Below are 24,798 nucleotides of genomic sequence, written 5' to 3'. Positions count from 1 at the left end.
TGCCTCTCTGCCGTACCACCCTACTTAGGAGCCAGCCAGCTGATTCTGGACTGAAAGCTCTACAGACTCTGAGCTACAATAAGCCTTTCCTCCTTTAACTTCAGGTGTCAGGTATTTTTGTCTCAGCAACCAGAAAAAGTAACTAAGAGACTACTCGGCTATTGATTATTTCATTCATTTATGTCTGTGCTTAAGACTTTACTTTGAGGATATCAGGAATTATGGATCCTACCCAGACACTTTCAGATGCTAGGAGAGTGACCATCCCGTCATCTGGCGATTGCTGTAATGCTACCTGTGAGTGTCACTATGCTAACCACACTCCTTCCATGCTCTACAAATTTCTAGGGCATCCTGCTATCCTCAGCATTAGTGCTTGCCCCGTCACCCCACCAAGACAGCCAACTCACAAAGAACTGGTTTACCCGAGCTGCTTCCTCTTTATCCACCCTATCCACTGGGTCTTTTTTTTTTTTTTTTTTGGTTGTTTTTTTGGTACTGGGAATCGAACTCATGACCTTGTGCTTGCCAGGCAGGTGCTGTGCCGCTGAGCTAAATCCCCAGCCCCTATCCCAGCTGCTTCCTCTTATCCATTTAATGTAATGGGAGTACTCAGTCCCGAGTGAGTGCTCTATCATTTCTTCTCAGAATGCATTTTTACTGTAGGCAGATTATAGTAGTGGCCTCTTTAAGGTATTGTTATGCTGTGAAACTTTAACAGGTCATCACTGGTGTGTGCTTGTCTCCGTGTTTGGGCAGTGCCCCGGACAATCACAGAATGCCCTTACCTGCCAAGGTGCCAACAGGGCCCAACATCAGAATCACTCGTTAGGGGCATAGGGCTGAAATACTAATGACTGATCCCACCTTAGATCAATGGACCACAATACTTGGCATCAGTATTTCTTACAAGTTTCCCAAATGATTCTAATACATGATCAGGAATGGAGGCATTAAACTCAGCCACAAGGTGGGACTCAGAGCCTCTGCTTCTAGATATTAGCTGTGAAGTAGAAGGCGGATTAAGGGAATAAGCTCTGAACTCAGAGAGCGAGAGCATAAATTTTGATTCTGACTTTCAATAGTCTATGACCTTGAGCAAGTTACTTAGCTTCTCTAAGCCATGTGCTTACATAAATGGAGCCTACCTCAAAGGATAATATGCAGTTCCTTTAAAACTACACTTATCTTGCTCTTTTGGCATTAAGCTATACCTATAAAATATCAAGCATACAGAAGAAAACTGAAAACTTACGCCACTTACTTGGCTACGCAACTATCTGATTTAGATCTGGATTTAAAACCTGTGTGTTTCTACCTACTTGAGAAAATATTCCCCTTTCTCCCTGCTCTATTGCAGGCCTGGTTGCTCCAAGATGTTAGCATTGTGCTAATAAAAAGCCCAAAGTGGGGCAAAGCTGAGGACAGACACCATGCAGGTGCCCGATGCTGAGTAGCGAGGCCACGGCAAAGCCAACAGAGTCATCAGCGCACCGCCACCTCCAAACAGGAAGGTGAGCCAAGATGCACACTGTGATCTGTCCCAGGGCTCCAGGCACCTTCAGCGAAGCAACGCACAGAACACTGAAGAACTTGATAACACGGAACATAGTGGTGCAACCTGTGCCCGGCTCCCGCTGAAGAAGTGAGTGGGAGTGCGCGTGTGCGACTTTCACAGAGGCCTATCATGAGTTCGGTGTCTGACGAGACACCTGCCCACTGCAGAAGTGCTTAGGAGCTAAACCTGGAGAATGTGACTTTAAGGCTTGCTTCTCCTCTTACTTACAGACAAGTCGGCACACAGCACAGCCACAGTTCGGTATAGTAAACATGGAAAGTGGGCTCATTGATACTGGAAGACCAGACCAGTAGGATGACCATGCTCCCCAAGCTGGTACACAACTTCCACAAAGCCCAGGTGGAAGTGGGCACCTTTTTACATTTCTATTCCCTTGTAGAAATTGACTGGCTGGTTGTAAAATTAACATGAGAATGCAAAAGATCTAGAATATCCAAAGTATTCTTGGGACAGGGGGTATAAAATTAGAGGAGTTGCCCTGAATCCAAAATTGTGGATCCCTTAGCAGAAATTTTGCCATAACAAAGCCTTATCTTGCACAAAAATCAATTGTTAAAAGGAAAAGACTATTTTACTAATTATTTAATGCACATAACACACCAAAATAATGCAAGTCTATTTCTACTGAAACGTTACAGACACAGAATTCCTCAGAGTGTGACCTGGGACCACTCACCAGAATCACCTTTTAAGACTTTAACATGCTAACATGTGGTTTCTCCCAGCACTAACAAGTCATGCTCTTAGAGGTGGATTCCAGGAGGCTTCATTTCTAACAAGAATCTCAGGCTGATTCTGATGCACTCTAAAATTTGAAAAGTGAACCCCTAGAATTTATTAGATTTTCCTCTAAACAACAGTGGTCTTTTCTATCTAAAAACTTTGGTATCATTAAAGAAGCAAGAGTTACCTTCTCTGGAGGATGGTTAGCTATGAGGGATGCAGCCCTGTTGGTAAATATGTTTGCTGAATACATGTTTTTATATTGTGTTGCAACTTCTTCACCATCTCGAAAATCAAGAGCACATCGCGTGACGTTCAAAGCCTCAATGAACACACAGTGCTCATGGGAGTAGTAATCTTCACTACCTAGGAGATATCCTACAACAAGAACAGAAGATAAAAATTGTCAGCACAGCATAAAACTTGTTAAACAAACTAACATTTCGGTATTTAATTGCCTAATGCAATTGATTACCCCTGACAAGGCTAATCAAATGACAAGACTCATCAGAGCAACATTCTTAACATCTCTATATTTGGTAGCAGAAGTCATTAAAATGCTATAGCATAAAAATCCAAATCCACTCCTTATCAAATCTTTAAGAACATAGGCTCTATCATGTAACTCTTAAAATGGGTGAGTCCACTTAAATACGTTGAAAAAATCAGAGTTCAAATGCAATAAAGATAAGAACATCATAATCCTTTAAAGCTATCTACATGGCAAAAATAATATATGGTTAATGTGATTTGTTACAGGTTTTTACTGTGAGGTGATGGTATAAATGTTCACAAAATTCTAATAATGCCATTTGTTGGTATGAAGCATGGGAGTGGCTTCCAGGTTATTTACAGCTAAGAGAGAGGAGGAGTCATCTTTAGTCAGATGCTGACACCCACTGGTGGAAGATACAAACCATTCCAGAGGAGCTCTGGATACAGCTAGGCAGCCACAAGACCAAACTAAACCACAGCACTGAATTGAGATTTTTCTACCTATAGGGATCTCAATTTTGCCCCCAATTTAAGTGGCATCAATTGTCTATTTCACAATTTAGACATAAGCATGTTCCATATTTTCTTAAAATATTAAAATAGGCAGTACTGCGCATTATGGTTCCATGTATATAAATGTCCAGAACAGGGAAATCTACAGAGACAGGAAGGGAGCTCTGATTGCTGAAGCCTGGAAAGGGTGCAGGGAAATGGAAAGTGACCTCGAATGGGATTTTGTTTCTTTTCTGGTGGGATGAAATGTTCTACAATTGGATGTAATGACAGCGGCACACATTGCAAACCGATTGAATTGTACATCTTAATTGGGTGAACTGTCTATTATGTGAAGCACATTTTGATAAATAACTTTGCTGTGCTCTTAGCTACAAGGGGTGATCAAAATATATGCTGGATGGTTACTTTTAAAAAAATTATTACAGTAAAAGACACACTGTCGATGATGCCCCTCAAAATCCTCCACTTCAAACACTCGTGCCATCATTCTTGCAACTTTCTGAAGCATTTCTGAGAGTGTTCTTTGGTGAGTATCTTTGTAAGATACAATAAAAAACATGGGGAATGCTGCTGCTGAGCGGCATCCAACAGAAAGGCAGACTCGTAAAAACACGATGGTGTGTCCTCATCTACCTCGTTCACTGGATCTGGCACTAAGCGATTTCTGGTTCTTTCCCAGAGTCAAAATGACCATGAAAGGTAAATCTTTTGAATCAGTTCAAGACATCAAGGCAGCTGTGACTGTGTGACTACAGATACAAAGGAGGACTTTCACAACTAGAAGGAAATTTTTAAAATTCAAACATTAATCATGTTTTTCTGTCATACCTTGTATCTCCTGATTTATATATATTTTAAATGATTATCATAAAATTGGCCTAGGATTTTCTCAGGCTTGGACTTTCCCTAAATTGACAATTAAGAGTCTTAAATGGCTTATACAATAAATCAATTAATTTTTTATTAAGATCTCCTTTTCCACAATCCAATAAATTCATACCATTAGTTCATTGATCTTAAGACAACTTTTCATATGATAATTTTTTCTCCTACATGTATAATAGGAAAATCTAATATATTTGGTTTTTTAGGCTCTTTTGGTTTTGTTTTTCTTCTGGTACCAGGAATTGAACTCACAACCTTGTGCTTGCCAGGCAGGCCCTTTGCCGCTGAGCTAAATCCCCAGCCCCTAATATATTTGTTAATTAATGTGTAACAGAGAATGAAATGCAACCATGAAAATAATCTATGTCCTTTCATGGGTGATTCAAGTGCTTAGGATACAACCAAGAAAAAAACCTAAATAAAGCCTCTATCTTTCACTTGATTTGGGTGGACTTTACAAATCCCAAACCAGGCATGGTGGTGCACATTTGCAATCCCAACACTCAGGAGGCTGAGACAGGAGGATTCCAAGTTCAAAGTCAGCCAGGGTTACCTAGCATAGGAAGACCCTGCCTCAAAACAAAACAATACACCCTAATTTTAAAGATCATGCGGCTGAGTAATATATGATCAGTCTCCCACCAGCTTTCCCATAGAGGACACCTCTGACTGAGGCTGGCTAAGGGGTTTAAATTGTTCCCTAGCAAAGTCACCCTTCACTTTCCTCCTCCCACTGTACCTTCATGACTAACTGCAAGCTTAGTGATTCCTGAAAACAGAAACAGTGATTTCAGAAAATAGCCCAGAGCATTTGGTGAACTGTGGGTAACTGCAGCAGGCATATTAGAAAAGCAGACCACCCAGCACCCTACATCCTTGTCTGAGACTAAAATGTACCTCCCCAAATTCCTACACAAGCTTTGCACCTGAGCCCCTGCATAGGTTTTTCAGGACAGAAATCCCCACCTTACAATACGCTGCCAACACAGCTCTTCCTGCCCTTCACTCTCGAGTTACCGTTTCAGAGAGTGGTCAGACAACAAGATCTTCTGAGGCTGTAAGAACACTGGAGGTTTAGTTAGGTGTTTTGTTTTGTTTTGTTTTTTAAATCTTAAAGAGAGTAGTAAATGAGAAAGAAGCAAACAAAGAAAAAGAACAGTAGCAGCATACCAGTATTACAAACATAAACAAATCAAAGCAAGAACATTTGAAGTGATACAGAGTCTCAAGACAAAATAATACGAATCAACAGTGGTTGTTACATCAGTTAGGGTTTTTAACAACTATTAAGCATCAGAGCTTGAGGAAACAACCTCAGAGTTCTTATCTACAAATATATATGTCTTCTATCATTTGGGAGAATTTATGTGTAGGATATACTTGATTAGATAATATAGGAACTATTCAAATTGAATGCTCACAACAAGGAGAACCCCAGAATTAAAGCCAGTATGGTTTCTATCTAGATGTCCCCGAGAGCCTTGTGCATTCTCACAGGCAGACTTCCAGGAAGTCACTGAATCACAGGGGCTCAGAGCTCACTCGCTGTCAGGAGGCAGCTCTGGTTAGAAGAGGCAGTCACCGGGGATGCGGCCGGAAGGTACCTTTGTCTTGGCCACCCTGTGTTGGCCAACTATGGGATAAAACTGGGAGCCAAAGTAGCCTCTCCTCTTTTAAGCTGTGGCTTCTGGGTATTTTGTTGTAGTGATGAGCAAGTGAGCAAGACAAGAACTATGTATTCACATACATATTGGGCCAAACTGATCCTAAGCAACTTTCTGATGATCACATGAAGCTTTCATCATGACAGTGGCTCTCAACTTTGAACTCTGAGGCTGAGCCTACAGATGAAATGGTCTACACACTTTGGGAAAAATTAGAAAATATTTTTTTTTTAATAACTCAATCCCTGACTGCTTTAATCACCGTATTGAGATACAACTCACATGCCATACAAGTCACTCGTCTAAAGTGGGCAATTCCTTGGTTACTTAGGGCATTCACAGGGTCCTCTAACCATCTCCACCCCCGTTACCTGACTGCTCTTAGCAGAGTATCAGCTGTGACAATGATAGCCACTGTGTGGTCACTGTCCTCCTGGCAGCAAGTCACCTTTCACAGGAATGTGGGTGTTTGCTCATCTAGGTCTAGTTAGACTTCTTAATTCCCACAAAAGGTGACCCATCATGTCTACCTTCTTTTTCAACTGAATTTTTAAGTATATGACTTGGATTTTAATAAAAAATATTCAGAATATCCATAGTCTGCCCTTTTAACAGAGCATAGAATATGAACTCACATTTTAGCAAAAGCCTGGCTGAAAGCCTCCTCAAAGGAAGTACTGGCTGTTCCTCTAGAATTTCCAGTTGACAAGTGGTCTACATCCAAGTCTGATTTTTAATAGCTACTTGAGGAAACTGAGGACACATCTGGGTTCATCCAGAATGCCAGGGTTGATTAGCAATGCTTGTTAGAGCACCAGATGGAGCACGCACCCTCTCCTGTCTGAGGTCCTTGGACCTCAATTTTAGTTGGATCCAAGATAGTCTCACAAAACCTGGTGTTCTGACTGCATGGGTGTGGCCTCCATCTACATCCCTTTTACTGAATTTCACTTACATGCATTGGCCTTTGCATGAATGGAAGAGAATACCTCCACAAATGTCTATAAGAAAACCACCACTTTATTACTAAAATGATGTTTTTAAGGATGTTGTCCACTTTACCTTCTCCCGAAGGAGAACTTTCTCTCAGGCTTAAGAGCCAGAAAATGCTTTCCTTACTCTTCCTGAACATCTGGTTTCCATTTATCCTATAAATAATGTGACTCTCAGAGTTTTTTCTTTTTTTTCTTCTTTCTTCCTCCCACTTTAGACTTTAGAAATCTCGTATCTTAGACTTGACTATGAAGCCCACCTAGAGCCACAAATTTTTTTAATAATTTGGTGCCATTAATCTAAGTTTTCTACTCTCCCTGATCTTGTTATTGTAGCTAAAGTTTTTATGTTCAATATGTGTTCCCTTTTGGCTATGGCAGGCTGTAAATAAACCAAGCAGCAGATGGAAGGTAGGGAGGCAGCTAAATAGCTAGACAGAAAGATAGCTCAATATAAAAGAATCTGACAGAAAGATATAGAGCTACTGGCAAGATAAATAGGTTATTAATTATAGCACAGTTTGTAACAGGTTTAAAGGGCATATTTTAAAGCAAACTTTAGGTTTCACATTTATTTTTATAGGGCTATCAAGTTCATAAAATACTTATTATTTTCTTATTATCCTCCTATTACCATTTGTTATTTGTCATCCTCATTTTATTAGTATTGGTTTTGATCCAATTATGATAATTGATCCTCCCTGATATAATGATTTCAGAAACATTACTCACAGACAGGAGAAGGATGCCAAAAGAAAACCATCTTCCAACACCCTCCCCAGACAGAAGAAAAACAAAACTTTGAATAAAGTATTCTCCTCAGTGAGAATGCTGTAAACCTTTGTAAAGGAAATACTGTGTGCTTGCATTAGGTTTTACCTGACATGAAGTACAAACCAGGAGGCTGTATCCTCTGCAGGTGAAAAGGCTCCAGGAGAGGAACATGGGAGACCTTCAAGGCCCTAGGGAGTCTCGGGGCTGTGGCCAAGGGCCCTGCCAAGCTGCCACCCACCCCCACCCCCACCCCAGCCCAGCACAGCACTGTTGAGAGGTAACACTAGAAAGTGGCCTCTTGGGCTGGGGATTTAGCTCAGCAGCACAGCGCCTGCCCGGCAAGCACAAGGTCATGAGTTTGATCCCCAGTAGAGGAAAAAAAAAAAAAAAAGAAAATGGCCTCTTGGCCAAGCTCAGCGAAGTGTTCCATACTCAAGTTTCCCACTATTTTATCTGATCACACTGGGTGTGTTTTATGAGAAGGCTGCACTGAGTCTGAGCTGCTGGAGAAACACATGTACTTCCATTACCAAAGTAGGTGTCAAAGCCTCGGCGGGTGGGAAGGCATTCTTTCCGGTACATTCCCAGGTGCCACTTCCCAACCATGTGGGTAGTGTAGCCTGCTTCCTTTAGGAGCTGGGGCAGGAGCTTTTCATCCAGAGGAACACAGCTGGGCTGACAGGGCCAGATGATCTGATGCTGTAAACCCGTGTGGATCTTTAAAGAGAAAAACAAACTATGGATGAAAGACACCAAGACACTAAGTACGTACAGTACATGCCATGGCTGCCTGATTTACTGGACACAGCTGTTGATCTGGATGTTTAACTCTGTTCCCATATGGCTTAAGTGTATTTCCTCACTTACTCAAGTAGGATAATGAACACAAACAGGATTTGAAAAGATGAACAGAAACATCCCAACAAGCATGAGATATTTTCAACCAACATTTATCAAGGCATGATGTCAGAAACAAACTTTTCATGACCTAAAAAAAGTACCAATAACATAAGGCGTAGCTCTTCCAAGAAAAAAGTGTTCCAATTCCTGTGCACACAAATTGGTGTTTGATTAGAATGGCAATCTTTGAAGATGCCACATTTTTCTGTTAAGTGCTATTTAACAGCATAATGAAATCTATGTCATGTTTCTTACTCTACTTTACATAAACCAGAATCTCAAAAGACAGTGATCAACTTTCCCTTTAAAAAAGTAGCACAGCCCTCTGCTGGGGTTGCCTCACACACAGCTGCCCAAGTCCACACTGCTGCTAACCTTTAAGAAAAATCACCTGTTGGATTTTAGAATATTAAAATGGAATATGCACAACAATTGAATTCCTCAACTACCAGTGGGGTTACGCCTCTGATAAGCCCATCACAAACTAAAAATTCTATAAGTAAAAAAGGCATTTAATACACCTAAACTAGGCGCCAGCCACTAGCCCTGCATGTGGTAGGGAGCACTGGCCTTTGGGCCAGACCCTAGTTGTGCAGGCACCTGGGAGGCAGGCAGTTGGTGCCTGGGAAGCCATGCGGCGGTGTGCACTGGCACACGCTGACCCTCATCCAGCCACCGCCACACAGTCAAGAACTATCATGGCACAGAGAAGCAATGACACAATTGGCTGGCCACACGCTGGCCGCGGAGGCCTGCCCAGGGACATGCGTGAATCATCCAAACATGAAGAAACCCCTGGGAATATATGCTGCACAATAGGTTGCTCTTGCTCCTGCCACTGAGAACTAGAAAGGTCCAGAGTCAGAGGAGGAGCAGCTGCTGAACAAGGACTCAGAGAACACGAGAATACAGGCTAGGCCCAAAGACTCAGAGGTCTAGTTGACCAGGGTCACGAGAGCCGTTCGGAAGCTGGAAACCCGGAGGACCTTGCGCAATACCTGGGGAGACTCCCTGGAAGCCATTCTTCCCGTGACAGTACAGGCTGTGGTAGAGTAGCACGTGGAGCTCCAGAGAGGTCTGCACCAAGATTTCTGCTGCCTGTGCTGACAGTTGGGGAGAGGACACTAAGTAGTTGCAGGGTCCCAATGCACTGGGAGGCTGGAGAGAAAAAGCTACAAAAAATGGCTTTTGCTCCAGATAGCTCACTTGAGATGTTAGTAAAAGTTGCCTCCTTAGTATTCTATAGCCGTGACAAGGAGGGAGCCAAGGAGAGAAAACAGAGAGATCGAGAAAAAGCAGCTGCTTTTGCTGCAACACTAAGAGAAACAGACCCTAAGTCTGATTCTCAGGGCCCCAAGAAGAACTCTATGACTGCATTCATCTGCTAGCACTGTTAAAAGCCAGGCCACCTCAAGAGGAACTGCCCTAAGAAGCCCCCTGGGCCATGCCCTGAATGCAAAGGTGACCACTGGAGGTTAGTCTGACATCTGAAATGGAGGCCCCAGAGCTCAGACCCATCCTACCAGTTAGTCTAACAGGAATGAGGGGGCCAGGGGCATACTCTGCCTTCTGCCTCTGGCCAGACTGTCATCTCCAGGGAGGAGCCCCGGGTAATCATGACTATAGAGGAAAAAGAAAACAGCCTGTTGCTAGACACAGGTGCAAGTCTCTCGATTCTTCTTTTCAATCCTGGCCTTCCTTCCAGCCGTCACACCTCAGTGAAAGGAGTCACTGGTGAGGAGGTAATACGCTATTTTTCACAACCATTAGGCTGTAACTACTTGTTAGATCTTTCTTGCATATCTCTATCTTCCTGAGAAACCACTTTGAAGATACCACCATGTATTACAACAGCCACTGATATTTTCCTACTGATCTGTCCATAACTCTGTAATGTTTGTATTGTTCCTAAGCTATTTTGTAAATGGATGTATGTTTATTACTATGTGTTTCCTACAACAACCATTGAGAATAGTCAATGAATATTCAATTGGTCACTCATCTATAGCTCTATTTATTTTCTTTAGAAACCACTTTGAAGATACCAAAGTATAGTACAACAACCATTGTACTTTTGTCTGTAACTCACTACTATTTGTCTAGTTGTTTTCCTGAGAAACTATCTTGTAGATAACACTATGTAAAAAAAACAACCATTGATAATTTCCTACCACTTTGTCTGTAATTCGGTAAGTCCCCCTATTACTATATTATCCTTCTTTTACTCTTTAAAATAATTTTTAAAAATACACCTAACCTAGCTGGGCATGGTGGCACATGCCTGTAATCCCGGCACTTGGGAGGCTGAGACAGAGGATCACCATGAGTTCGAGGCCAACCTGGACTACATAGTGAGACCCTGTCTCAAAAAAAAAAAAAAAGAAAAAATCTAATACACCTAACCTACCAAACATCACCGCTCCCCTCAGCCTACCCTCGCTGTATTGAGAACACTGTGTCAGCCTGCGTGAAGCAAAACCACCTAACACAAACCCTAAATTTTGGGCTTCTGTCCATCTTTGTGGTACCAAGGAATAAACTCAGGGCCTTGCATAGAGTTAGTCAAGCACTCTACCCCTGAGCTACACCCCCAGCACTGTTTTTTCAGGACAGGGTTTTGCTAAGTTACCCAGGCTGGGTTCAAACTTTCCATTCTTCTACCTCAGCCTCCCAGAGTGTGCTAGCACTACAGGTATGTCTAGCAAAAGGCCTATATACAATAAAGTATTGAACGGCTTAACTACCTTATTGAATATTGTACTGAAAGTTAAAAACAGAGTAGGTATGATTGATATGGGTATGATTTTGTTTTGTAAAGATAAAAATTCTTATACTGAACCATTGTAAATTTCAAACTGTACATTAAAAAGGCTATTTAAATATTCCTCCCTTTTCCATTAAAAGGGAAACTATAAATCTGTGTAAGGACAGATTTTCATCAGTTTTTACCAAAAAATATACTAAAATGTAGTGCAATAGATTGAATGGCAGAAGCAGTGTAACAATCTTTTTATTAACAGAAAAGACATTCAAAAATACAAAAAAGGGGCTGGGGATTTAGCTCAGCGGCACAGCACCTGCCTGGCAAGCGTGAGGTCATGAGTTCAATTCCAGTACCAGAAGAAAACCTCCCCCCCAAAAATACAAAAATTACAATGCTACCCTTCTCAATTATTTTGTTCTGGAAAATACAGCTATTTTTTGCTATTTATGGTAACATGTAATGAATTTAGTATTGCTATTTTTCATTGAATAAAATGCTCTCGTAATTTCTGATAAGGTAGATTTCGAATGGTATAATTCAGTGTGCACTGCTTGGGTCTGCAACAATTTTTAAGCAAGTGCAGAGCTCCTAAGGCCAAAAAGCTTGAGGGCAGCTCCTCTCCCGCAGGGACAGTGACACTCCAAGGAATCTCCTGGAGGACAAGAGGCCTACGAAGTCAGTTGAGTGAGCCTCAGAAACCGGGTTAAGAGCAACTAGGCATGAGGACTAAAAACTGCCAAGACCACGAGACCATAACCCACGTGGAGTCCCTTCAAAGCTCAGCAGGGGCTCTGGCTCAGTCCTGTCCTGCTCTCCGCTGGCGGATGCCTCTGCACTCCGACAAAGTACCCCAAGGAGCGCTTCCTGGTGGGCCAGCTCTTCCCCCTCAAGACATGATGCCTGCTAGCCTCCTTGCCCTCGCCCAGATGCCAGTTCCCCACCCCAGGAGCCTCCGACTTCCAGAACACACAAGGCCAGAAGTGCCAGGTGACTGACAGCATGACTCTGGTGTCCATAGACACTGCCCGTGGGCAGCAAGCAGTCTGTCACAAATACATGGTCAGAAATGTGTTCGTGAGTAATTTACTTTTTTTGAAATCTCAAGTAGGATAATATAGGGCTCAGGGAATTAAATGTCATCCTGACTGTATCACTTCCTAGCTTTATAAGGCTAAGCAGTAACTTCAGTAACTTACTTTAGTAAATTAATATTGTAGTTAGTACAGAAGAGGCTCAAACTCCTCGTCCGTAAAAGGAGGTATCTGCTCCCTCATGGGATAGGTGAGAGGGCTAACAAGATAACATAAAATGCAAGGTGTACAGTAAACAACAGCGTCACATAGCAACTACAAGCAGTGTTATTAACACATTTCTCCCTCTTGTAGATAGGCCTCTCAGAGTATAGTATGGCACACATAACCACCATATAAAATGCACACCTAGCTTGCTAATCCATGGTCCTGACAGTACTAACAAAATACTTACCACTGATTTTCTCAGACTCAAAATACTGAGACCAGACAGATCCATAGAATTTTGCTTTGCTTTGCTTTAAATATCTGACAGTAAGCAGATACAAATGAAGCCCTCCCCGCAAAAAACCTTCAACTTCATGATCTTTTTATGTTTATTAAAAGCAACAATTAGCTTTCTGACAAGCTTTGATATACTTTTAGATTTATTTTTTGTGTACCTTTCCAGAGTCAAAAACTTTTGGAATCACACTGACAAGGGCTTGACTTCATATCTTCCCACATTGTCTAAAGAACCGCATGGAATACCTTAAATGTTAATAAAGTAGGTGTATTTTGAGAGTGATAGATCAGTCACTATCTTGATGGTGATGATTTCACAGATACAAACACACATGCAAACTTATCAAGTTGTATACCGTACATTAAGTGTGTGTCCTTTATTGCAGGTCCATAGAGCTGTCTAAAAGTGAACATGGGTTTCAGCTATAGCTGGGCACCTACGCTGGGATGCGGGCTCTACTCTGTTGGTCCTGCCCTGTGCCTCCGGCTTGTCATGGCGTCGGAGCCAATGCAGAGCCCTGGCTGGAAGGCAGGGGACAGAAGAGAGTGACAGGCATCAGGCTGCCAGGTTGCCTCAGCCTGGCCACCCTCGTCCCTCCACCGAAGGTCGCTCTGAAGGGGACCTATTCTACCAGCCCCTTCTAGATTGTGGTAACGACCCACCCCTTGCTCCCTCCCCTCTGGTCTAGCGGTAGTAACAGCCCCACTGGGTCTCCACGCAGCCCTTCCTGTTTCCCCACACAGTCACACCTTTGAAATGAATCCTTTGTACATAAATGTGGACAATTTGTCTCCATTTTGGCTCACCCTCGCCCTGTTCCATGTGCTGATATGCACAAAGCAGGCCAGGGAAATGCTCAAACCCCTTGATTGGCTTTAAGCACTGCAAATGGGTCCAGCCCAGGCATTGATGTGTAGCCTTTGAAGGAAGGCCACAGGTCAGTGATGCCCGCTCCCTACTGCTAGGCCGAGAGATGCTGCGCTGTCGGCTGGGATTGAGCCTTGAAAGAAAGGCAGTGACATCTCAGGGCAAGGAAAGTTAGACATCAGAGCTGAAGCAGCTGACCCAAAACACAAGATACTTTCTCAGACTGTGTTTTACAGATTCCTCCAAACTTAGAGGCTACCTGGTACAAAATCGGTACCCTTTCTGCACACCGCCCTCTACAGAGGTGCCACTGTTCGTCCTACCTAGACCCGCTCACAGTACTCAGTACTTCCCGCCATTCTCACAGTCACTCAACCCCAAGCCAGTCCTCTCTTCACGAATTAATAAAACCCTGTTCGGCACTGGGTCAAGGTCCTCGTTCCAGTTAGCCATTGTTCTGACTGGACTTAGGGACCCCTGGGCTCCCCACAGCTTCAGATATGTCTTTGTCTCTTTATTCTCACTGTGGGTTGCACTCAAAGGGGTAGACTAGAATTTATTTACTAGAATTCCAGTAACTTTTCCCTGGGATTACAAATATAAACTCTTCCAGAGTTTATACCACAATGAGGTCCTGATTGGCTTCCTCTAAATAAACCCTCTCTAAATTATCATAACTTGTGGGATCCTAAGTAATAAAGAGGTTATAATATCCAGGGGCAGGGAAATATTGCTCTCAACACACACACACACACACACACACACACACTCTAAATCCAAGGATTCTTCCCATCATTAGCAGTATAAGTTTAATCAACAGAAAACTGAGCCTAGGCTCAAAACTTCATATATACTAATTGGCGAGTAAGAAGGACATGTGAAGATAGCATTTTATGGAACCCAAAAGGCCCAGTGGAGACAAACTAGGTGCAGCTTTCCTTAAATGGAATGCTCACTCATCACATGCAGAGAACTGACTCTTAAATGTTAATAAAGTAGGCTTATTAAAGTAGGTTTATTGATCACAGGAAAGCACTGCCAAGAGATGCTCCACAGTTCGGCTTTCCTAAGCCCTGGGCCCCTGCCAGGTGGCCAGCTGAAGCTGCCTTCATTAGCTGCAATCATATGGAGCAGGGAATTTGTTCTTTTCAGTTTCTGAGAATTTATTTGACAGAGCATTTTTATGGCATTATTGGGAAGCAGAAGCCAAACGCCGGATGACAGCCCAAAGCACGCTTTGGTCTGTGCGAGCGCTGTCTGAAGTCAGGAGGCCAGAATGTGTCGGGAGCAGTAAACAGGCAGATGCCAAGCTGGTTCCAGTCCAGTCCTTCAGCTCAGCACAAACTACGAGTCACACCGTGCTTCGTGGACAGGACGGTAACAGGTCACCAAGAAGAATCAGGAGAAAAGAAAGGTGCTCTGGAAACACGGGAGAATCTAACACTCGCATTCGAATGCCCGTCTCCATCAGCAGAGCACAGGTGTGAGTGGAGATGGTCCTGTGTGAAACTCCATGTGGTACCTCCCGCTACCACTGCCGCTGCCTCGCCGTTATTAACTAAGTCCTCTTTCACAAACACCTCCTTGCCCACTGAGGATTCGCTCCACGCAGGCTAAGGGTCTGCACACCCAGGGAGGACCTGCCTTGTTTCCAGGTCAGCTCCACGAGATGACTGATGAGAATGCCTTGGGACGCGTTGCCTGTCATAATTTATTTGGGCCAGTCACTTTTTCTACCCTGTGACCTAAGAAATCCTTGCAGTACAGTCTTGTGAGCCTGAAAGAAGAAACTAATATCTGCAGGACAGGAAGACGGCGGCTCCCACACCAGAATCTCTTCCAGTGCCCTTGCTGAGTTCCAGGTGTCCTCTGGTTATCTATGTGGAACCTCCAGGCATAATACTTCAGCCACCCCGTAAGAAACTGCAGGGGCCATGCATGCTACACACAAGGAAATCAACCGTTTCACTCTCAGACTCAGCAGGGATGCACTAACACCCAGCTGAGTAAAGGGAGGTTCCATCCAGTCCACCTGACTTGTGCAGACGAGCTCAGGCCCTCGACATGCCTGTATATTTGTACAACAAACACTACCTGCAGAAGCACCTGAAAATTAAAAAAAAAAACGGGCAGTGCTGCCGCTCTACTGCACACACCAGAGAGGCAGGACAGAGGCTTCACGACCAGAGCACAATCACAGACTCACTGGTGGCCATTCGCGAGTGGAGAATCCCTAGGTTGTGCCTTGGGAGTCCACTCCAAGTTGTAACCACAGCCAAGTGTCGCTTCTACCGCCTTAGGGTTTATTCCTGGAGATGCCCCACAGAGCAAATGGGTCCTGGAAAATCTGTCCCCTCCCCTAAAGCCTTCAAACAAATGGTCAGCTGCCCACGCTACCAAAGCCAAGAGCTACAGAACACATAATGTGTGTTAGGAGCCCAGCTTGGCCATCTGGCCTGGGCCCTGGTACTTGGGCTGCAGAATTGGCCTATGTCACTGACAGTTTTAGGGTCTATTTATTTTGGTGTTGATGAGTAGTAAAGAGTGCAAATCTCTGACTAAACCCACAAAGGGATGTTGTTTGTAGAAAGAATACACAAAGCAGAAATGGTTTCAGTGACTTCTATTATAAAGCCAACAGGAATTTATAATGAACAGGAAAAATGAAGAAGAAGGAAAACAGAAAGAAAGTGGAAGACAAAGAATTTTTAGCAAAGTAATATGATCAAGGAAACAAAAATAGCCAGATATGATGGTGCAGGCCTGTAATCTCAGTACTCCGGAAGGCTGAGGCAGGAGGATTGCAAGTTTGGGTCCAATATGAGCAACTATGACTTTACAAGACCCTGTTACAAAATGTAAAATAAAATAAAATGAAAGAGCTGGAGATGTAGCTTAGTACATAGGCCCTGGCTCAATCTTCAGTAGCCCCCCTAACACACACACACACACACACACACACACACACAGAGAAACACGGAAACACAGAAACAAAAATAAAAGATGCCCAGAGAGCAGCAGCTTTTGCATCAAAGTGATTCCTGAAATAACAAACCTAATAAATTAATCAACAAAAATATTCTATAAGTCAACTGGTCATATTCTCCTTAGTCCAAACTTATTTCCTTAATTTTCATTTCCAATGCTCTAGGAGGCAAAATGTATAAAACATAACACTATTTCTTTACGATATCCTCAAAATTACACAATAAGATATCCAGACTCCCTTTCCTTCTGACAAAATGTGTCTTAGCTGTGGGGAGGCTGAGGCAGGCTGGCTGTAGCAATCAAAAGATGCATCAGAGCAACTCATCCCAGGCCTCCCCCATGCAGAAGGCCTGATGGTTTCAGGGGGTTGGTTCACTCACTGATCACTCCAGAGCTAACGCAGCTGTTTCTCCCCTACAGGAGCACCAGAAAATACCAGCAAGTGCCTTCCCTTGGGCAGCACACAGGCTCCTGGGGTCCTCCCTCCTTGGATGCCTCTGCCAGAGGGTTCCGTGACCCCTCCCTGAGGAACCCCTCTTCCCCCATGCCCTGCACCTGTTTCTTCCCATCCCCACTCCTCTGTGCCCTACTTCTAACTGCAGGCTCTACGAGATGGCCAATAACCGGAAGCCAGACAGGCAAGCTAGTAGGGCGCTGTGGGCACCAAGGAAAACCGCAGCCTCTCTCCTATTTCCTGTCTAAGGTTCCACTTTGGAGGTGAGTGTAAAGCCAGGACTTGCCCATTTACCAGCACAATTAAGAAAAATGTGGCTTGGGCTGCTGAGGGCTGAGGCCTTGGAGACAGCTCTGACTGTTCTCTTCCAGCCAAGGCCTATGAGGCTCTGGTGGAGAAGACAGAACAGGCAAGGCCTGAGTTCCCTACCTTTCCTCAGGTCCCTCAGGCCACTACTGGTTTTATTTGGTTTTGTTTTTGTTTGTGGTTTTTTTTTTTTGGTACTGGGAATTGAACTCAGGACTTTATGCTTACCAGGCAGGCACATGTGCCACTGAGCTATATCCCCAGCCCCAGACCACCACTTTATTTACCTTTTCCTCTTCTTGATTTCTTAAAAAGGAAGCAGGGGCTGGACAGGGATGCCAACTCCAGAGGTTTAACCAGAACGGTGCGCTGTGGGAAGGCGGCCACACTCAGCATCCTGCACCTCACTCCCCTAGGCAGAGCCGAGCAGAGCCGCCTGAGGCAGAAGTCAGGCCTCAGAGAAGACAGTTGTGTTACCGTGTGCATCAGGAATGCAGGCATACAGTGAACCTTTGTGTTCAATAAAGTCAATTTGTTAAGACTATGAAAAATTAATATGTTCAAGTTCCCTGTTGAACAAAAAGTAGTATACAAATTCTACTAGAAAAGCCATAGGATTTTTGTCAATATTTTTCATGTTGAGATTTTTGAGCAAGGAGGAAATGAATATAAAATCTATTTCTGCCCATGTCTAAAAAGTCTCTAAGGCACACCAAGACACTAACAAATGGCGGCCATCAATGGGAGATAGGGTGGAAAGATCTTCATATTTGAAGCTTTGGAATGCATTTTCTAGAGGCCATCTGAAAAGCAAGAAGGCCACTGCACTTGATCGTGGTTCCTTCAAATACCCTAATTTAGAACTTGGTAGATTAGACACATGCTCCACTGCCCCCTGTGAAAACAGGAACAAGGAAAGCGGAAGACACAGTGGCCGTGTCAGGTTCTCCTCTCTGACCTCCCAGCATGCTTCTTCCACCCTCCCTCACTTGACTCCAGCCTCAGTCCCTCTCCCCATCCTTAGAACAAGCCGGCTCCAGTCACTCTGTTGCTCCTTCCTCTCTTCTCCCAGCCCTGTGCAAGGCCAACTCCCCTCCGCTCAGAGCTCCACCCAGAGTCCTCCACTCTCACTTTACCTTCTTTATTTTCCCCCACGTTGACATCCATGCCACTTAAATGTACCTAACTCACTCACGGTTTCTATGAATTTCTTTTTTTTTTTTTTTAATTTACTTTAAAAATAAAAGAAGGAAAACATATTAACAAACAGACATCCACTTACAAAATAGCATACAAACAATACAAACAATACAGAGTTACAGACATAGTGGTAGGAAATTAACAATGGTTGTTGTATTATGTATTGATATCTTCAAAGTGGTTTCTCAGGAAAACAAATAGAGACATGCAAGATTGATCAAGTAAGTAATCCTTAACTGTTCCTTTCAGTAAGGCGATAGAAGTCAGTAGTACAACTAAGTTAGCTATCCTGATTTCTTTCGCTCCGCCCTCAGTCACTGCTGCCACCCGAGGCAGACTACAAGCCCCAGGCCACCGCACAATACCCAGTGCAACTAACTGCTCCCTAAGTGTTTCTTACACGGAAGAGTGACTAGTACATCATACCTCAGGTGACAAACAGGAAGCCTGAACAAGACACATTTGTCCCCTCTTGCCCCTTCCACATTACATGGCCAGTTCTAGCCCGAGCACTTAAGCAAGAAAATGAAATAAAAGACAGCCACATTTGAAAGCAATAAAGAAAACTATTTCTCTTTGCAAATGACATGATCTGTAAATACAGGAAACCCTAAGATTACAAAATACACATGCATACACACACATGCACACACACATGCAATCAGACCTACTAAGTTCAACAGTTACAGAATGATCAACATACATATATCACTTGCACTTCTATACAATAGCACTGAATAAGGGAAAAGGAAATGTAGAAAAAAATTCCATTTACAATAGCATCAAAAATATTAAAACATAGCTAGACTCAGTGGGTCAGGCCTGTGTTCCTAGCTACTTAGGAGACTGAGGAAGAAGTAGTCCAGGCAGCCAGGGCAACTTAGGGAGGTGCTGACTGAAAACAAAAATTAAAAAGGACTGCAGATATAGCCCAGTTCAATTCCTGGTACAATAATAAGAATAATACTTAGAAATAAATTTAACCAATGAAGTGCAAAATTTATATGCTTAAAACTACAAACTATTGCTGAAAAAATTGAAGAAGACCTAAATAAACAGAAAGATATAACATGTTCAAGTGTTGGAAGACACACATTTAAGGCTGTAATACTTTCAAATGGATCTACAGATCAATACAACCCCTACCAAAATTCCACTTGCCTTTTGTGCAGAAATGGAAAAGCCAATCCTAAAACTTCATGTGAAAAAGCAAGAGGCCAAGGACAGCCAAATCAATCTTAAAAAGAACAAAACTGGAAGATTTACATTTTCTAATTTTGAAACACTATCAAGAAAGCAATCTATAAAATGGAAGACAATATTTAAAATCGTGTATATCTTTAAGGGTTAGCATCCAAAGTACATAAAGAACTCTTACAACTCAACAAAACTGCAAGTGATATATGTATGTTGATCATTCTGTAACTGTGTTGAACTTAGTAGGTCTGATTGCATGTGTGTGTGTGCATGTGTGTGCATGCATGTGTGTGTGCGCATATTTTGTAAGTATAAAGTTACAGTAGTGAAGATACTGTGGTACTGGCAGATGACAGACGTACAGTATATACAAATCAATGGAACACAGTTCTGAGTCCACAAACAGACCACTGTATCTATGGTCAACTGATTCTTCACAAAGATGCAAAGAGCATTCAATGAGGAAAGAATAGTCTTTTCAGCAAGCAGTATTGGAACAAACACACATCCACACAAATCCATGTGCCTCAAATCATACACAAAAACAAGCTCAAAATGGATCAAAGACCTAAGTATAAAACCTGAAACTGTAAAACTCCTGGAAGAAAACACAGACAAACCTTTCAACTTTTAAACATTTCTTAGATATGACACCAAAAGCACAAGCAACCAAAAATCAAAAGAATAAATTATACCACATCAATATGTAAACCTTACACTGTGTATCAAAGGACACTATCAAGAAAGCAACAAGTTATCATCAAGTTATTATCAAGAAAGCTCAACATCCCCTGTCATCAGGAAACACTTCATTTTCACTAGGAAGACCAGAAGGTATAATAAAAAACAGAAAATAACAAGTACTGGCAAAATGCAGAGAAACTGAAACCCACATTACAATGCCAGTGGAAATGTAAACTGATGTAGCTGCTGTAGAAGTTTGGTGGTGTCTTGAAAAGCTAAACACTAGAGTTGCCATATGACCCAGCATTCTACGCCTGCATATTAACCTAAGAGAACTGAGAAAACACTTTCAGACAAAAATTTGTACATGGATACAGCAGCATCATTCATAATAGCTAAAAACAACCTAATGTCCATCAACCAATGAATGCATAAATATATTACATCCATACAATAAGCCACGAATGAGGAAAGAATGTGTCATGATATATATGAAAGGACATCTGCAGTATGATTCTTTTTAAAAGAAATGTCCAAAATAGGCAAATCTGAAAAGATAGAAAACAGGTTAGTGATTCCCACGGCCCAGTGGAATGGGGAAATGGGTAGTAACTGCTAATGATTACAGTTCCTATCGGGGATGATGAAATTATTGTTTGCATGGCCTTGTGAATGTATGAAAAACCTAGTACCCTATACTTTAAGATGGTGAATTTTACAGCGTATGAACCATTAACTTTTAAATGACTATCATAGATTGCTGGTAGGAATGTTCATTGATACAATCTCACGAAGTTGAATTTCACAATATTTATCAAAATTACAAATGCTGCCTACTCTTAAACCCAGAAAATTCCTTTTCTAGAAATGCATCCTACAAATATGTCCAAATATGTGCAAAATGCATATGCACAATGTATTGACTTCACTTTCTGTGACATATCAAGACTGTAAACCACCTATATTTCCATTATTATGTGACTAAATAAATCATGATTTATTAATACTACACAACCATAAAAATTAACGAGTGCTTTTTACTTAATAATATAGTGACCTCAAATGCTAAGCCAAAAACAAAACAAAAAACACCAGTGCAAAACAGTGCAAAGAGGTTGTTAACATTCATATAAAAAGACAAGAGCAGAATACCCAGATAGGTATTTGTAAGTGTAAGCATAAAGGACTTTTGGATGGATATACACAATTCAGAGCACTGTGTGCCTACCAAAGATGGACACTGGGTGCCTAGGTAACAGTATGTGTGTGTGTTCTATGTTAAAAATAAGTAAAACAAGTCTGTAAAATAAGGAATGAATGGGTCCCAGGTCCTCAGGAAGAACACTAGCAGAGGGTGGACGGACCTGGCTCCAGGAGTTACAGGAGCTGCTGCCTCATCTGCCCATCCACTCCATCGCTGCCCACCACACTCAGGCTTTGTGCACTTTTCACCAAAGCACTAAGGTTGAAAAAGGCTCACTTGGAGGATTTTTAATAATTAAACATCTTAAACCTGAACTCACTTTCCTGTTTCAGTAAATTCCTAGCAGCAAAACAAACAGCACACACAAGTTCAAGGCACACGGGGCAGGGTCTGACTACTCTCCACAGGTTCACAGGTGTGACATCTAGCATCTGCTAAATTACATACAAAGTTACCCTAAGGAAACAAGAGTCTAAGAGTCAAAATAATGTAGAGCTACAAAGAGCCTAGAGATTAACCCAATTTTCGTATTGATTACATATTATTGCTATATGTGATATTATATGTCCTCTGTATGATAAGGGCCCAACTCCTATGTTTACATGGAAATGATGTCCAGTGCAGTTAGAGATCAATGCAGTCAAGACCGACACCTGTATCTCATCATCCCTAACCTGCGCTCTTTATTTCAGATTTCTCCAAGTCAGAAAACTAACACTTGGGATTTCACAGGAGCACAAACCTCCACCAACCAACCTAGTTTTGCCACTTTTCTAAGGACAGTCATGGGAAAGGCTCCCCTAAAGATTAATCTGGAACACGATCACCAAGTTCACAGACGTGACTTGTAAGCAGTTATTTCAAGCACTTAATTCTGAAACAACCAACACATTTTCTCATTTCAAGGCATCAAATGATATACAAATAACTCAGAAGTAAAATGTATTTCTATTTTACATTTAAAGTAGGCAATTTCACTTACAAGAGGTTAATTTTTTAAATTGAGATGTTTAGGAATGACCTAAATGTCCAGACAAGGGGACTTTGTAGTAAACACGAAGCTATTTTAGCAATGCTATTTTTAGTGATTCTGTGTAGGCCATAGGGCCTAACAGTTGTACATACCAACTCTGGAATATGCTGCTTAGTTCCTGGGTCACTTGCCCTGAGACCTTGGGAAAGTTTAACATTTTCTGGCCTTGGTTTCCTTGGTATGAAATAGAGATGCTAATAGTAGTAGCTACTTCCCAGGACTGTTGGAAGAATTAGCTGAGTTCAAGCTTATAAATGGCCCAGGACAATGGACGGTATCTGCAGGCAAAGAGGCTTGTGGGCCCCAACGATCTCTCAGAACAATACGGGTGAAAACAGGACAAGAAGAACGGCCGGGCCAGCCTGGCCGAGCCCGCTGCACCGGCAGGTCTCTAGCGGTTCTGGAGCACCCAGCGTCAAGCCTTCTTCGGTTCTTGCCCGCAGGCTCCTCTACAGGAATGCTCAAGGACTCTCCCAGCCTGCCTACTGGGGCTTCAGCCAGTTCTATGACGAGTAGCTGAAGCTCGAGGCCGTGCTTTCCTGTGCGGTGCTGGAGGAAGCCGGAGCAGGAACTGCCTTCCATTCTTTTGCAGAGTTGAGTTCAGCTCTCTTGACCACCACAGCGCACACAGGGCCCGGACGGGTTCCCTCCCGTTCCTCGGTCCCCGCGCAGCTCCCACAGCCTTTCCGCCAGCGGGTGGGTGCGAATCCAGTCCGACTGCGGCGGGAAGGCGGGAAGCTCACGCCGCTGATGGGCGGGAACCCGGCTCATCTCCAGCGCAAGCCCTGGCTACAGCTGCTTCTCAGTCTTAGCAAAAAGCTACCTTGCCTCTATGAAGTCAGCAGACCCTTGATTTGAAAGGCCACATAAACACATGCCAGGGAGGCAGGCTTTAGGGGCGTCCCGACTGGCACAGGGCGCTTGAAACAGCGAGCACACCCACGCACACACACACATAGAATAGCAACAGCAGCAGCACAAATGACTGTATTTAATAAGGTCATAGTCAAAGAAGCATGTTATAAACAGAGCAAAATCCTTCAGATTGAGGGGGGAAGAGTCCAATTTTATAAGTGGATCTAGGAAAAACAAGGATCAGCATTAGCACTTTCCAGCCGAGTGATTCTTCAAGTCCTCCTGCTTACCCTAGCTATTTCCTCACCCGTAAGAGGTTAAAGTAACTACCTCAGCCGGAGCGTGTCTGTAATTCCAGCACTGCGGAGGCTGAGGCGTGAGGACCGCAAATTCGAGGAAAACAAGGGCAACTCAGCAAGATCCTGTCTTAAAATTTTTTTAAATTCTAAAGGAGATAGGGGTTCCTGGTGAGGTAGCTCAGTGGCAGAGGACCCTTGGGTTCAAGCCCAGGTAACGGATGTTTAGTTTTGTTTTGTCAGAGACAGGGTCTTGAACTATGTAGTCCAGGCTGATCTCGAACTCCGCGGCGATCCTCCTGCCTCAGCTTTCCCGGGTGCTGGAATTACAAGCCTACGCCGCCATGCCTGGCCAAATCCCAATAAAAAAAAAAATAAACCCAATACCCCAGGGAGCTGTTTCAGCCATTCCTAGCCATGGAATGGTGCGCGCTCTCTACTGCGTATTTCCTCTCCCGGTGACAGCGAGGTCCTTAATGGGAACCTTTAACCGCAGATGAGGACGGGGGACCTGCGCGAGCTCAGCCCAGCAGGCGGTCGGGCCTTCGCCACAGGGCCGCGGCCAGGACTCCGAGCGCAGCGACCCCTCCCTGCCCCTCCTTCCGCGCCTGCGCGCCCCAGACCCTCGTAGCCCCGCGAGAGCGGCCCCGGACCGCGCGTGCGCAGAAGCGGCGGGCGGGCGCGCACCTGGTAGCGGCCGGTGAGCAGCTGGCTCCTTGACGGCGTGCACAGCGGCTGCGTGTAGTAGTTGTCCAGCCGCACCCCGCCGGCCGCCAGCGCGTCCAGGTGCGGCGTGCGGAGGCGTGAGCCGTGGAAGCCCACGTCGTTCCAGCCCAGGTCGTCGGCCAGCACGAAGACCAGGTTCGGCGGCCGGCCCGGCCCGGCT

At 43.6% G+C, this 24,798-nt stretch overlaps 1 protein-coding gene across 1 annotated transcript in view; it reads right to left on the bottom strand.

Annotated features, from left to right (window-relative positions):
• The window catches only part of Arsb (arylsulfatase B), a gene marked incomplete at its 5' end in the record, with an annotated part of 160,715 nt that extends 135,917 nt beyond the window's left edge, over nt 1-24,798 (bottom strand). The window contains 3 exon segments of the mRNA XM_013514875.1: nt 2,490-2,680; nt 8,159-8,345; nt 24,600-24,798. Coding sequence (XP_013370329.1) covers nt 2,490-2,680; nt 8,159-8,345; nt 24,600-24,798 — 577 coding nt within the window.

Source organism: Chinchilla lanigera, unplaced genomic scaffold (assembly GCF_000276665.1).
Source record: "Chinchilla lanigera isolate Chin_1 unplaced genomic scaffold, ChiLan1.0 scaffold00024, whole genome shotgun sequence".
In the NCBI taxonomy this organism is placed as follows: domain Eukaryota; kingdom Metazoa; phylum Chordata; class Mammalia; order Rodentia; family Chinchillidae; genus Chinchilla; species Chinchilla lanigera.
Note: the sequence above shows the minus strand (reverse complement) of the source record. Positions and strands in the feature narration are given on the sequence as shown.